General features: G+C 42.9%; 1 protein-coding gene across 2 annotated transcripts in view; it reads left to right on the top strand.

The window, feature by feature from the left end:
• The window catches only part of LOC306792726 (mediator of RNA polymerase II transcription subunit 13-like), a 63283-nt gene that overhangs the window by 28317 nt on the left and 19125 nt on the right, over positions 1-15841 (top strand). For both annotated transcript variants that reach the window (XM_079290015.1, XM_079290014.1), the window contains exons 3-4: positions 7017-7101; positions 11255-11338. In XM_079290015.1, the coding sequence (XP_079146141.1) occupies positions 7017-7101; positions 11255-11338 (169 nt within the window). The remainder of the gene's footprint in view (positions 1-7016; positions 7102-11254; positions 11339-15841) is intronic.

Raw genomic sequence — 15841 nt, 5'->3', positions numbered from 1 at the left:
ACTTTTCAGACCTCTTATCGTCTTTGTTGTTTCTATTTTTGTTATACTTTGTTTCTATTTCAGTTTGTCCCTCTCTTTCACACCACCTCTCCCCTTGTATCCCTCTCCTCATGTAGCGAAACCTCTAAGCACACAATCACACATGCATGTGTTTTTGTAGCAGGTTATATTACAGCGTACTCTCCCTTTGCACTTGATGTTGGTATTAAAGCCCCAGCTAGATCCTCTCTAGTCACCCTAATTACACCATCGCCTCTGCATTTTTTACAGTAAATTCCCCGTGAATTATTAATGGCACTGTCAACATGCTCTTATTAATGAATCACACACAGTATCACTCCAATTCACCACTGGACTGACTGGTGAGATGCTCAATGAATTCAAGCGCCTGACGTGTCATTTCTGTTTAGCAACTAAAAAAATAAATGAGAAGCTGACAAATCTGGGAAATATACAGAAGAAAGTTTTTTAATCTCTATAAAAAAATGGAACAGCTCATATTGAATTTGGCCTACAGTGATATCTGCTGCCTGTCTTGTTGGCTTGAGGAGAAAATGTGAGCCGTGGGCAGCTGGTGTTTTCTTGTGTTAACATGATGCATTCAGTGATTCTTCTTTGTTGCTTCAATTATTTATTTCCCTCTTTATTTCCTGCATGCCCGTGATGATTGCGTCCCTTTTTGAATGTGTGTAAAATGTGCATCTTTGTCTGTGAAACAGCCTCTCCTGTTTGCACACGGAGAGGCTGACTCCTCAGAGAATTACACCTCGTCACTTTACACGTCATCTTTTTGCCTCTTTGTGTTTACGTTCTTTTCAATCCCCTGTTAATCTTGCTGTTTGACACAAGCAACACGTACAGTAAAACTCAGATTACGTTCTCTCTCTCTCTCTCTCTCTCTCTCTCTCTCTCTCTCTCTCTCTCTCTCTCTCTGTCTGTCCTCTTCTCATCAGTATGCCTCATGCATGCCAGCAGCAGAGATGCTTAACCTCCTAATATTCACACCGGGTCATCGCTGGCAGCAGCGTGACGCACTGTGTAGCAGAAGCCATGTGAATAAACCACAATGCGTGTCACTTCAATTTGTGACGTGATATATATATATTCTGTGCATATTGTTACGTCCGCAAAATTCAGATTTGTTGATACAAACTTCAGCGTGGTGTAAGCTTTCTACAACATGTGCTCGCAAAGTTCCTGTTTGTGCTTTCTCCTTTTTTTCTTTTCTCATTCAAGTCAAATTCCCCCATCGTCAGAGCCAGCCACATAAAACTAAGTGCTGTGAATTCAGCATGCAAAGAAGTAACGAGGGGGAAGTTGTGTAAGGGAATATTGGGCGCTGCTGCGTTGACATGGCCTGGGTCGGTGCCAGCCGCCCGTTCTTACCCTCCACTTTGACCTCAGCTCGGGGGAGGTGGGGCTTTTTCTGGCTGCAACTTGACTCCGTCGGTGCTGTCGGAGAGAAGAGGAAGAGAAGATCAAAAACATGTCGATTGATTCAGTGCTCACACGTCAAATGACGTCACATACTCGATGAGTGGGCATATCCTGTTGCATTCGTGTGCTTGTGTTTGTATGAACACGTATGCTCATGGCACAACATTCACACCCTGGTCCCTTCTCTTGCCTCTCCGTCTGACTCACTCCCACAACTATGCAAGCAACTACAGCTCAGTCACCTAATTGATTCCAGACTTTCCCCTCATCCCTTCACTCTCTGTGAGCCTCCTCCTCCTCCTCCTCCTCCTCCTCCTCCTCCTCCTCGCTGTCACTGCTCCTCGTTCTGTCCATCTTTCTGGGCTTTCTGGGTCTTAGTGTCTGCCATGTGTGCGTTCAACTTATTTGCTATTACATACATTTAGTCATGACGGAATGTATGAGTTTTAAAGTACGATTGTGCATGGCCTCCTCTCAATGTCTTTTCTTCCCTTAACATAATGCTTTTACCTAACAAGTCGAGACTTTCCATCTTTATTGGAAAACGATTACCATCATTCGGTGAGATGACTTGATAAGAGAGCCAGTTAAAGTTCACGTTTGAATGCCTGCACCTGAGGGGTCTAAGTAGATTCAATTAAATTCAAAACACTGCCAACATCCCAGACTTCAAACTAAATGTGTAAAACTAATCTGTGTCCGGGTTGAAATGAAGGCAACGTGAGTCATTTTGCTTCCAGTACTAAAGATTGAAAAGATTTAAAATCGGTTCAACTCCAAAGTCTGCAGAGTTTCCACTTTACTGCCATCTGGATCATGTGGTGGGTGATGTGTTCGGAGGCATAGCAGAGACAGGTGTCGCGGAAAAGTTTCGGAAACGGTGTCACTAGAGCAAGAGGATGTGTAAGTGACATGTACTGGGCTGTTTGCTGTTTCATGATCTGAAGAGCAGTTTGAAATGAGGCGAGACAGTAAGAAAGACAATATGTCCCATTGTTAACCTTCCATCTCAGTCGGTTACATATCTCAACAAGCATATTACACACCTTATGTCTTGAGAACATATTCATTACCTCTGTATGTGTAAAGAATACAGCCGCTGATGAACTTAAAAGTATGGGATCTACAGGAAAGATTCAAAAATGTTTGCCTGCCATATTTCAAGCTACAACTTCAGCCAAAGAACCCAAACTGGTAGCAGAGTTGTCAAGTGGAAATGTAAAGTCCCTGAATAATGGAGGTTCTCCGAGTAACATTCTGGTTTCTTGCCAAACTTCCTGCAGTGGAAAACGGGCCGCACTGTCAACATGTTTTTATTCGCCGTCTCTACATGAGTGAGTTTAGAATTTATATACGTTTTCTGTTTGGTGTTGAGGGCTTTGTGGCTCAGCTGGCCTAGCTGCATTACTCTGGCTCAGTGCCAGAGTAATGCAGCATACTATTGCCGTATTAACAGCCTGAACAAAGACGGTGAACTGCTATAAGTAATATCCTGGGCTTCTTGGGTCCCTCTGCACACGTCTCTTTTTGTTATTCTGATGTCCATGTGAGTGTTGCGTGTGAAATTGGCCCTGTTAGAAGTCTGTTTTGCGCATATTACACACATACCTGTCCTTGGTGGGAATTTCCCCTTTATGTGGAGAAAGCAACTGTGTCTAAAGATACAAAACAATCTGAATCGCCGTGGAAGGTAAAGATTGAACTGATCTGTAATTAAATCCTAAAAATCTGCAGTTTGACAGCGTTATTAATCAATGGCGATACAACTTTTCGGAAGATATGATGCCGAGATAATGTTTTCATAATTATCAGAAAATATATTTTGCTCTCATCGCCCACTTCCACAGTCTCTCTCTCTCTCTCTCTCTCTCTCTCTCTCTCTCTCTCTCTCTCTCTCTCTCTCTCTCTCTCTCTCTCTCGCTCTGTCTCTGTCTCGCCCCCCCCCCCGTCTGTCTGTCTCAAGCATAAGGCACGTTGTTATGCACCAACACCACATATATATACACACACACATACAGCTAAGACAGACCAACCTCTCCTCAGACATGCAGCAGAGTAGCTAATTAGTAAAGTGGCAGTGGGGTTTTGTGTGAAATCACACACACACACACACACACACACACACGAATTGCCCACTGATAGTGCATAGCCTGCACACTGCAGAGACGCCACTGGACGCCAATACTGCTGGTGCTATTGATCCAAGATATATGAATGAATATGAGACAGAGAGAGAGAGGGGGGGGGGGAAGGGAATTTGTGAAGCGGGGCCATCGTGTTCAAGACAGAGTGTTGTTACACCTCAACTCCCGCCTTCTCTCCCACTCAGATCAATACCATCTTTGTGTTTGTTAGCACAATATTGTAGTGGTGTAGAGCGGAGAAGAGTTGTCAAAGTGAGAGAGACGGGGTTGGACACACTAGGAAGAGAGAGAAGGACAAAACAGAGAAAGATGGAAAGGTGAGACAGAGAGAAAGAGAGGTGGAAATACAGAAAGTGGTCGTGGCGACCCAGTTCCATCACTGCTTGTTTGTGTTTGGGGTGGCGCAGCAGTTAAAAGCATCGAGGCACGGGGTTTGGTGAAATAAACATGCATTTGTCAGGAGGTTACCTCACTGTACACTCGCATACATAAATATACATACAGCACTTGCACACGCAAAGTCAGGCCCAGAGCTTGCATGTGCACTAAGGCACTTTGGGAACCAGTTGTCACACACACTGCATGCAGTGAGATGCACATAATGGTACAATGTTGATATGTACCGTTGGATGTTCAGAGATCTGAGGCAAACGTTCACACACGCTGCAAAAGCACAAACGCACTGTGACCGTACTCACCTGCACATGCTCTGTTTGTTGGACTGTTTGGGATGAACACGGCACATCAGCCCCCGACATCTTTATCTGTGGAGCTTCATTTTCAGTGGGCACAATAAAGATATCACGTCGGTGCAGATTTGACATTTTGCAGTTTAATTAGGGCTCATCATTTTAAAGAATTTACATTTTACATTTTTTTTTTATTAGTCTATTTTGGTGAAAGTCAATAAAAGAAATGAATCTAAAAAGGAGGGGGGAAATTGTATTTTAAAAATATTTGCAACACACGTTGTTGCTTAACTGCTGTTATTATTATTGATATCATTTTTCATAAAATATGTATTTTTACTGACTGAACGGGAGTCTGATGCATAATCAGTGAGTCCATTTATGTTTTCTTCACTTTCTATCATTACTTTTAAAATCAGGAAGAACGCATTTTTCTTTTTAACGAAAAGAAGAAGAAGAAGAAGCTGTTTTTTAATCAGTGAAAATCAGTAAAAAAACTAAAATGATGAGCTTTCAGTTTAATTGAGGCTGATTACATCCAGTCGCCTTTAAGATCTTTCAAGCATGATGCGGTTCCCTGTAGCTCAGACTGTGATGAATGATGGATCGTGATGCTTTAAAGCCCTATTGCTCTTAGCTGTGCATTTAGTGTCCACAGTGCACTTTTCCCATGGGCCATCTGTGTTCCTCCTCCTGATTAACAGGCAGTAAAAACTCCAAACATGATGGTCACTGACTGACTGCTGATGAAACCACAGGTTACGCATCCCTACAGAATATCACTCTTTAATGTGTCAGATCATTGTTTAATTTCACACTCTATTTTCTATATTCATAATGTTTGTGTGACTGTGAGGTTGTGTGTGCATGCTAGAGTGATTCGTCACACCGTGTGTTGATATGGTGCAGTGAGCTGGCTCTTTGACAGCTAAACTATAAACAGGAGCGTCTAATGTGGATTGCATGTTGTCTTAGGCACCTAAGCATGTGCTGCTCCAGTACCACTGGTGGGAAACACGTTGCACCTGCTCTGTTAGGAGCCACAAAACCACATGCAGGAACTAAGGGAGCAAATGTGGAAAAGTTACTTTAAGTCCATTTCTCTGCGGTGTGCGTGTGGTTCAGCTTTGTTGACTTATAGGTGGGAGTGTTGGGAGGATGCGAGGTTTGAGGTGTCAGTTTTGGAGTCACATGGGGTCAAGAGCCCGCCGTGAGTCGGCCATGACGAGGGTTGTGGAGGATTGGCAGAGTGGGGGAAGAAGACGAAAAGTTGTGGGATTTTGAAGCGAGGGAGAGATACAGAGACAGTTCGAGCTAATGAGCTGGATTTGCCGGAGACTTGGCATTCTGCTCGTGGTGCTCGCTCTATCTTTCTCTTCTGTAGAGGAGCTGGCTAGAGCGAGCTTCCTGTCTGAGCCCTGAAGCAGGAGTAGATGAGGGGTGGGTGGAGGGAGGGGGGGGGGGGAGGTAGCGGTGCTGGTGGAGGGGTGTTGGAAGCAATAGAACAGAGGAGGGAGGAGAAGGAGGAGGGTGAGGGGCGGGAGGGACCAGTGTTGAAATTGAATGCCAGGGCGCCATGTTCTCACCGCCAGCGTTTCCATGGTTACTGGGTAATTCTGGCGACTAAGGAAATTTCATTCACTCCGGTATGAAGAAGAAGAAGAAAAAAAACGGGGGCAAAATATCAACAAAGCAACAGAGAAAGAAAAAGGAAGACACACACACACACACACACACACACACACACACACACACACACACACACACACACACACACACACACCAAATGAGGGAAGAGAAAGAGAAAACCTCTACTGGGGTTTATGCCACCCATCCCCCAGGCGATCTGCCTCTGCCTCTGTCTCTCTTTGCTTTTTTCTTGTGTATTTCTGTGATGCTTGGTTTGTTTGCCACCACCCTATAAGCAAACACAACACTCACCCACAATCCCCCAGTTCTTCCAGGAGCCCTGCAGGTATATGGCAAAGAACAAAGAGAAACACTCTTAACCGGCCGCTCTCTGTGTGTGTGTGTGTGTGTGTGTGTGTGTGTGTGTGTGTTCTTTTTGGGACAAGGGTATTGGGGGTTGGTGTCGAGGGGGTTAAAGAAATCAAGAGGGCGCTCAATTGTTCACAACACATCTGACACGTGTGAACTGGCTGCGGAGATGTCAAAAGCTTGGGCAAAGTGCAGCTGACCACGTTTTGTCTCCAGCTGTCCGTATATTCCACCGAAAATAAAGGGGGTTGAGTTCAAACTCTGTGTGCGTGTACAAACCTGAGCACGCAAGCGTGTGTGTCGGCCTGCACAGATACGGCCACACTCGCTCTCCAGCTAACTGCTGCTGACAACTGCACGGGGTTTGACTGGGCTGTCGCTGCAGCCAACCTGACAGCTGTACAGCCAAGCACCCTCTGCCAACACACACACACACACACACACACACACACACACACACACACACACACACACACACACACACACACACACACACAGAGACAACTTCATCTCCAGTGTAATTTCTGATATAATGTGCAGGTTTTCTCATCAGCACATGCAGCATGTTTTGACAGAGTGGGCTATAAACACATGCAGTTAAACGCTGAATCATGTGTTGTTTATTATCCTCAAGCTGGTGCTTGCAGATGTTTCGCTGTCACAGAAAAATACCATTACTGTCTTTGCTGTCGAGATAATGAAATAGTGAGATGTATAATTTCATGATTGTGTTCTCCTGTTCTTCCAGTGGCTGAGGAGGGACTCTGGGAGTGCGGGCTGTCCTACGAGTGCAGGACCCTCCTGTTCAAGGCCATACACAACCTGCTGGAAAGGTAAAGAACGACCTCCATAAAATATGAATACAAGTTGCATAACTGGCATTGTTATATCGAATATAAAATATTTTATGGAGTATATAACTTGCAGTGTTGTGATGTTTTTGCAGCTCCATTTAGCATTTATAAACATCACATAATAAATTGTATGTATGTATGTGTATACAACACACTATGATGTAGTTGTAAGCCAATATCATTTTTATTAATGTATTAATAAAAGCTACAAGGCCTCGTGTGGGCACCAACAAGTGGAGGCTGCTGTATAAACAGATATCGAGGCACAATATAAGGAAACACATTTGTAATGATATGAAACATGACAAATGCTGTACATTAATAAACACGTTAAATGTCTTTAGCGCTGCGTACATTTATCAAAGGTTTATTTTGTGCTGTAGTGTTAATAAAGAGTTTATACATGCTAAATAAGGAAGTTAAAGTAAGTAAACAAATATCTGTTTGCACTAATTTAATAACGTTACAATAGCTGAAGGTAGGATGTGGTTTTTGGTGCCGGAGAGGTTTGATTCAGAGAGACAATGATAATGTTTAGGAAGTGAGTTTTCCTTCTGGATGACTGAAGCACCCATATGCACAATATTATCAATACGAATAATGAGTCAAATCTATTCAGCACTCTTTCGCTCACTCAAAAAGGCTTTCGGAACCAGCTAATTATTTGCTTTTTATACAGCATAATAAACATTAACATCATCGGTAATTCAATATGTACTCTGAAAGTAACTTTCGTCTCTGAAATGAACAAGAATGTCCTTTTGAATTAAATACAAAGATCACCAAACAAAGGAACTTTGTGTCGTATTGACAGGCAGTTTGAGTTTTCTCCCAGCAGCTTCACCTGAATGAAATTATAATCTGAGCGCTGAATCACTTGCTCAAGTACCCAAAGCTCTCCTTTCTGAGTCAGAGCCATCTGTTCAATGAAGCAGCACATATTTGCTCTCTATTAAGTTAAGCATCAGTGATCATCATAGGGGGCAGCTTGAATTAACCTTCCTATTACCTTGAAGCTAACTCCTTTTATAGCTCACTATTTCAACACAGGATGGATCATTTCCACTTTCTCTTTCATATCGTTCAGACAAAATTGACCTCAAATTATTACCAATATTTAATTATTTACAGAAATGAAGAACAATTTTTTTTTTTTTAGTTTTAAGCAAACAATCACAAATGAAGAAAACATGAACAATTCATTAAATCAAGCAGCGAAAAAATAAAACCTACTGAAGACGAATGTTAGGAACTAAAGTACAAAGTACATTGAGTATGAGTAAAACTTTAACTGGGAAGATTTTGTACGACGGCCGAATTCGTCAGTCGATGCTCCGAGGACGAGACTTCCTTTTGACATTTATTATTTTTGACATTTTCAGTAAAAGATTGGAAATATCACAATATATCTCCAACGATTTAGTGAACTCAGAGGTCAGCAAATTGTTGTCAATGTGACGTTTGGAGCGGGACAGAAATAAAAGATATATCGATCAGTCAAATTACCCTGAACTACATACATTGTCAATACATTTGAAAGTGCTATACCACAGGAAATAATTCAATGAGAGAAAAACAAGGGCATGGCTTTGCTAATAGGTTTCTAAAAGTGTGCTCTGAAGCAGGAGTTTGACTGTGGACAGAACATGAACAGCTCAATCAAGCGTGGTAGCTTGAGACGCCTGTCAATCAAGCACACATGCTGAACTTCACAGAGAATTATCTCCCAATTGTGCAGTTCCTCAGTGTTGTTTCGCTTCTTGTTTTTGCTTTTATGGCACACAACTCTACCGCTCTTTTGGTTCAGTGTTACTGTTCTCATCAGCTTCATCTCCACACTGCATATAGCTGAAAAACACACCGACTTGCTGACTTTGTGAAGAGAGGAAACTCCGAATGGATGCAAATGTAGCTTTTTTGTCAGCCGGATAAGTAAAGTAAAGTATTTGTCCTCCGTATCAACTTCATATGGTGCTAATATGTCAATGTTTTGGTGAGGCCTCAATGTGGCCTAAAAAAGGCAGGTTTAAGATAGATGAGTCTACAACGAGCTATGCAATAGAATAAGCAACATTTTCCTTTAAGAGCCTAATATCATAATCCGAACATATCTTCAAGATCATTTTATAGAGCCCGTATTTGAAGCAGCTGTATCTTGAGGCTATTCAGCATTGCTCCGTGGAAATAATGCACTGTTGACCCTCACAGTATATTCTCTGTAAGGGCTCCAGTGACGTGACCATGCACATTGATCCGATACACCAAATTGGTATCAGACACACTGACCTTTTATTAGGCGGTTTGGGTATCTGCCATGATGTAACCAATCCAATTTAAGTACAGTTCCTTTGTTAGTGTTCTTCTAAAATGAATTGTTTGGGGTCGATAAGACTGTACCAAAGATGGTAGAGCTGCCGGCTAAAAGCTTTGGACAGCTCAGCGCAGCTCAGTGCAGAGGAGTCCATGAAATCATTTTTGTAATTCAGCAGGGAATTCACTGGCACCTGCACACGGAGACGAGTCGAAGTTGTTAGAGCGCTGAGTTTTGTCTCTGAAAGGAGGCCGACACGAGGTGAAGAAGGGCAGAGATGGTGGGATAGCCAAATAGGGAGCATGACTGAACTGTTTGATGTGATCAAACCTTTGATGGGACGAGAGGAAAGGGTTTTGGAAAGCTATGTGTTAACGTGCACACCACTTTTGGGCAAAGCAGATTAGCAGAAGATGACCTTTCCTTTTCCTTCGCACCAGTATTACAGCACTGAAGATCCGTCTGGGTCCTGAGAACACTTGTTGAAGGTCTCTGTCTCAGTCTCGTTTTGGAAACATCCGCATTTGAACTCGGTCTTGTCTCAGAGAAAGAGGACTCAGGATTTTGTTTTCAGACTGCGGGGGCGCCACTAAACTGCCGGTGCATTGCCTGATTTATTTATTAACATCATTACTGTTATTGCTCATACGACACAAAGGGAAATTCCCACACATACAAGTCACCTCTGCATTGCCTTTTGATTATTTTATCAGGACATTTCATCACTTATACCTACATGCATACGTACATACAGCACTGGTCTGGTCTTGACTCATTTGTGCCTTCCTCAAAAAAGATGTAAATAATGTTGCTTGAGGCTGCAGGGGTCATACGATAGCTTCGTGGTACGATGCGAGGGGTCGTGCAATATGTTGCTTGTTCTTATCATTCTTTGTGTAATATGTGGTTGTTATGTGCTTTGGTACATGTTGCTTCGTTTGTTTTGTTTTTACTGCTATGGAGGCAGCTCTAATGATAAGACGACATGTTGTGTCTCATATCGTGTGCGCAGCATTGAGTCCAAGACAAATGTCCCGATGGGGACAATAAAGTTGATGAAATAGTGTTTGTATATCGACTCGGTCGCAACCCGTCAAAGGGTTGTCTCTGTCTTATGCACTCGGGTCCTGATCGTCACGTGCTCTGGTTTAGGTGGTCTTGACTACAACACTGCTATGCACTGAGCTGTAGAGGGACGGGCTGCTGCAGTTTGTGAATAACAAGTGAAATCATAAAACCATTCTAACCATAACCGGCAAAAGAGCCAGAGTGAAAGTCAAAATGTTTTGTGGCTTATTTTTTCGCGGTAGATAAAAAGATTTTGAAAAGTGATTTCACTTATCTTAGGGCAACGAGATATAAAACAACGTGAAACAGTTTCTACTGGCATAAGCTGAGGCTGTAAGGCCTGATATCGTGGAAGCCGTCATTGATAAATAGTTTGTATTGTAATGAAATCCTATACAACAGCACCAGAACAGAAGCATACAAAATCAGCATTGAGTTGAATCAAAACCTCTCGAAGCCTCTCAAGAATACTACTTGTTGCATGATTCATATGTGGAGGTGCATTATACACGATGTTAAACCATTTCCCGGCTCTGTTTTTCCTTGTTTGATGAATAACTTTCTTCCTCTCCTCTGTTTTCTTCTTCTTCTTCTTCTTCTTCTTCTTCTTCTTCTTCTTCTTCTTCTTCTTCTTCTTCTTCTTCTTCTTCTTCTTCTTCTTCTTCTTCTTCTTCTTCTTCTTCTTCTTCTTCTTCTTCTTCTTCTTCTTCTTCTTCTTCTTCTTCTTCTTCTTCTTCTTCTTCACTGCTGCAGATGTTTGATGGATAAGGGGTTCGTGAGGATCGGGAAGTGGTTCTTCAAGCCACATGAACTGGAAGAAAAGTTGTTGGGCAACAGGTAAGAACTTTCACTGCACACACACACACCTCACTGAGGTTTTGTCACTGGACTTCTCCGGCATGTTCTGTGTGCCACAAGGTCTCTGTGAGAAATATACACTGCCAGAGGTCCATGCGTGTGGCCGGGTGTGACGCAGCGAGGCAGCATGAATGGCTGAATGATTCAGTATTTGTCGAGTCCCCTCTCCTTGATGTTCCAACGGCTGGCTCATGGTGTGAGGCTGTTAAAAAAAAAAAAAAAGGGGACAGTGTGAGGTGGTGAGAGGTGAGTCGAGCTCTCACAGCTCTCTCTCTCACTCTCTGGGTGAAGAGAGGGTGTGTGTGTGTGTGTGTGTGTGTGTCACACTGTGTAAATGTGTAGGCAATGTGGGAGACAGTCAGTCAGACTGAAACAGAGTAAAAAAGAGGGGGTGGGTGTGATGACAGTTGCTCAGCTTGTTGCTTCAGCCATTATAGTCTGCCCACTTCGACGTCTTCTGCTGGTGAGGACGCAACATTCCTGTCATCTCTAACTGCGCGGTGCTTAAATGCATTCAAGCAGGAAACCACTAAGCTGTCAAATTGCTTATTTTTAGAAATCTGTTAGTATACCGCTTAGAGGGAGCAAACGCAATAAAAACGTGCTTTTATTCGTGGTTGTAGGTTTTTTAACTAGATAGCCGTGAATTGCAATTGTCATTCAGATGTGGTGCAAATTAAGAGATGCACAGAAAACTCTTGCTTGACACGAGTGCAGTCTGCTGTGATTGCGCTGTAGCAAACGCAGGTTTAGTTGCTCGGAGCAGCTGGAAGTCCCTCAGTGAGGCGCACCGTGTGTCATCTCAAGAGAGCGTGTGTCACTTGTGTTGCACACGTATAGAAAGCCTGACGTGACTGCAATTTGTTGTACCTAAAAGCACTCTTGTAAATTAAAGGAGAAAAAAAGGTGCTTCCGTGCAGGGCCCGAGGGCTCGCTGAATGGTTTGTTGACAGTGGAAAGGATGTGAATCAAATGGACATTTTACCCTAAAAACACTCTACATGGACACCAAACTTCTCACGTTGTATCTCTCACCCGCTGGGCTCACATTGTGATGATCAAATAGAATTATCAGACTGAAAAGGCTTCGACTTTGCTTCGAAGAGAAAAGAGGAAAAACACTTTACGAGCAGACATAACTAACATTATAAGCTACCGAATGGTAGTGAAGCATATAGAGTCACTGATCAGTAGATGCAAACATATGTCTTTTACTGAAATTACACTCAGTGTTTCAGTGCAGAGATTTACATGTAAGCGTGTCTCTTTTGTGCATCATGTAAATCCTCATTTGACAGCTCTATATGATTATGTTGTCAGCTGCTACGCCCCCTGCTGAGCCAATCCTGACTTGTTCTGTCCGTAAATTATTGAGCATCCTGGAAGGAGAGGGAGAGGGAGAAAGGGAGCATCTTTCTCAAGCACATAGAGCACAAACAAATACAAATCGTATGCAGATGTCTGCAGCGCTAGCCATGCTGCTGCATGCTTGCACTCTGCAGGTGTTGCATGTGTCACATTGTCTAAGGGATCCGTGGCATTTTTCCTCCCCACTGCTTGCTTCCAACACATTGCAAACACACATGCTGTCCTACATGGCCACACACACACACACACACCATCCCTCGTTCCCAGAATAGCAGTGTTGCCCCACAATTGACAGTGTGAGCCTTAAGGACCCCTTGCAGATCCCTGGCCGTCAGTATCTTCATGCCATGAGGGAACATTGCTCAGTTAGGCATACACTGACCTCCTGCCTCAGCTGTAGCCATGCTCCTTTGTCTCTTCTTCACTCCCACACTGTGCCTTTTATCCCCAATAGGGGGCGCTTCAGTGCTAATATCCATGCCCCCTTACCCGTGCCAACTCCTGTGCCTTAGCGCCACCACCTTTGTCAGGCTTATCCGGTGTTTATCTCGTATGTGTCCCAGGGGCACGGTGAGGATTGGCACATCCAGGACACCACCCTCCTCCTCCCAGTCCCCCTCCTCCTCTCGCAGCACAACGCTCGTGCTCTCTTTGTGTCTGAATGAGAGGAAGGCACTCTGGGTTGGTAACGGATTGCATCAGACGCTGAGGGGAGCACGAGAGAGAGAGTTACAGGGATACAGAGAGTGAGAGAGGAAGAGCAGGGAGGAGGCTCGGTGTGTGTGGTGGGGAGGTGGGGGGTCGTAAATGAATCATTACTATAGACGGATGAATGGACCGTCTCTCTCTCCTTAGTTCAGTCAATTCTATGCATGCCAAATACACCACACAGTATATTTGTTAATATAGGTGCTTTCATTGGCATTGATGACCATATACTCATGCATAAATAATATATGAATATATTTTACTGTGTAATAGAGCTGTCCTCTGGTGCTAGACCATGAAACAGAAGCAAGTTGCTCTATACCTATTTAAACTACTTAAAAAAAAAGCTCTGAAATCCTCACTTGACCTGAGAGGATATGCCTCTCCTCTCTCCTCCCCTCTCCTCGTCTCCCCTCCTCTCCTCTCTTCTCCTCCCCTCTCCTCTCCTCTCTTCTCCTCCTCTCTCCTCCCCTCTCCTCTCCTCTCCTCTCTCCTCCCCTCTCCTCTCCTCTCCTCTCTCCCCTCTCCTCGCCTCCCCTCCTCTCCTCTCTTCTCCTCCTCTCTCCTCCCCTCTCCTCTCCTCTCCTCCCCTCTCCTCTCCTCTCCTCTCTCCTCCCCTCTCCTCTCCTCTCCTCTCTCCCCTCTCCTCGCCTCCCCTCCTCTCCTCTCTTCTCCTCCTCTCTCCTCCCCTCTCCTCTCCTCTCCTCTCCTCTCCTCTCCTCTCTTCTCCTCCTCTCTCCTCCCCTCTCCTCTCCTCTCCTCTCTCCTCCCCTCTCCTCTCCTCTCCTCTCTCCCCTCTCCTCGCCTCCCCTCCTCTCCTCTCTTCTCCTCCTCTCTCCTCCCCTCTCCTCTCCTCTCCTCCCCAGGGACTGACATTGAAAAATTAGCCATCTCCTAGGCAACAAAGATTTGCTGTGAGGCCATATCACAAGGTCACATAATCTCCAGAAATATAAACAACAACAAAAATATATATATTATATATTTTAAAAACATTCTTTTCTCATACCACTTTCACATTTTACCAACACTCTGTGCATCTCTGATTAGAATGTGCGAAACTTTAACTGATGCCAAGATAGTTTACTTTTATTCATTTGTACAAAATAGTGTGAATATATATATATATATATATATATATATATATATATATATATATATATATATATATATATATATATATATATGCTGTTAATTTAATCAAGTTTAATTATAAACAGACAGGCGAGAACAAACAACAAGAATAATAAAACAAGTAAAAACTAAACAACATATAATTGGTATGTTTGGTTAAATTTTTCCCCCGGTGCTTTCAGGGGCTTAAAAAGAAATTTAACTCCCAGTTGCAATAAGTGACAGAAAGAAAGTCACATGCTTCTGTCAAAACATGCTGAAATGATGTTAATGCATTAGAAATAGTTTGATAGATTATTTAAAAAAAATGTAATGCTTTTTAGGGGCTGGGTGATAATTCAATATGGTAATTCATCCTCTTTCAATTGAATCATATTGTGATGAAATCATATATCGAGATGTCGTGATACACAATATTTTGTCTCAATTAATAAGCGCTACTAATTCAAATTAACAGTCGGTACTTTTCATTTGTCAAGTATTTAGTTCACAGAGGAGCAAACAAAAATCGACTTTACCACGTGGTTATTTCAAAAAGACAATTTATTCATTGAATTACCTGAAAAAAAATGCTTAATTTTGATTTATCGGTATCGTTTATTTTCTTCTTATTTTTTAAACAAATTTTCACTTTCATTCCAGAAAAAGATGATCAGTGTATAATGTGAAATATATCCTAGGTGTGTTTTCTTACTGGTGACTGACTGAATGAATGGTGGACTGACTAAAATACTCTTCTTGAGTATTGACTGGCTTATAAAGACCAGGTGTGACAAAAGGCTCAGGGTTTGGATTTAGAGCATAAGGATTTAGAGAGTGTTGAGTGAGTCATTTTTAATTCGTTTTTCAACACTTCAGTCAGTAAATACTTATTTAGCAGCACCCTTAAGGAGAAGACATCCCGTTCATTCTCCCTCTTGCTCTTCATTATTCCGCCGTCCAGACCTACTTCTGCAAACTTTAGAGCTAGAAACTTCAAGATGTGATCATGTTTTTAATGGAAGTCGATGGAACTCTTCCTAGTTCATTGGTTTCTGCAGAGCAATAGGAGGCTAACATGTGTTCAGGTGGAGGTTCTCTTCAGAAGAAAATCTCTCTGTCTTGGCATTTTTTTCAAAGGAACCAGCTCAAAGCCACTACTTCTGTAAATGACACTGAAATATGTGTGTTTCTGTATTTGTGTGTATGGAAAAATAGTACCGGTAATAAAAACGATACCACCACTTTTGCAGTCACTATAATATGTGCTTCAGTCAGCAAACAGCTTTTAGA

This window comes from Melanostigma gelatinosum (assembly GCF_949748355.1).
Source record: "Melanostigma gelatinosum genome assembly, chromosome: 18".
Lineage (NCBI taxonomy): Eukaryota > Metazoa > Chordata > Actinopteri > Perciformes > Zoarcidae > Melanostigma > Melanostigma gelatinosum.
This window is presented reverse-complemented; position numbering and strand designations above follow the sequence as displayed.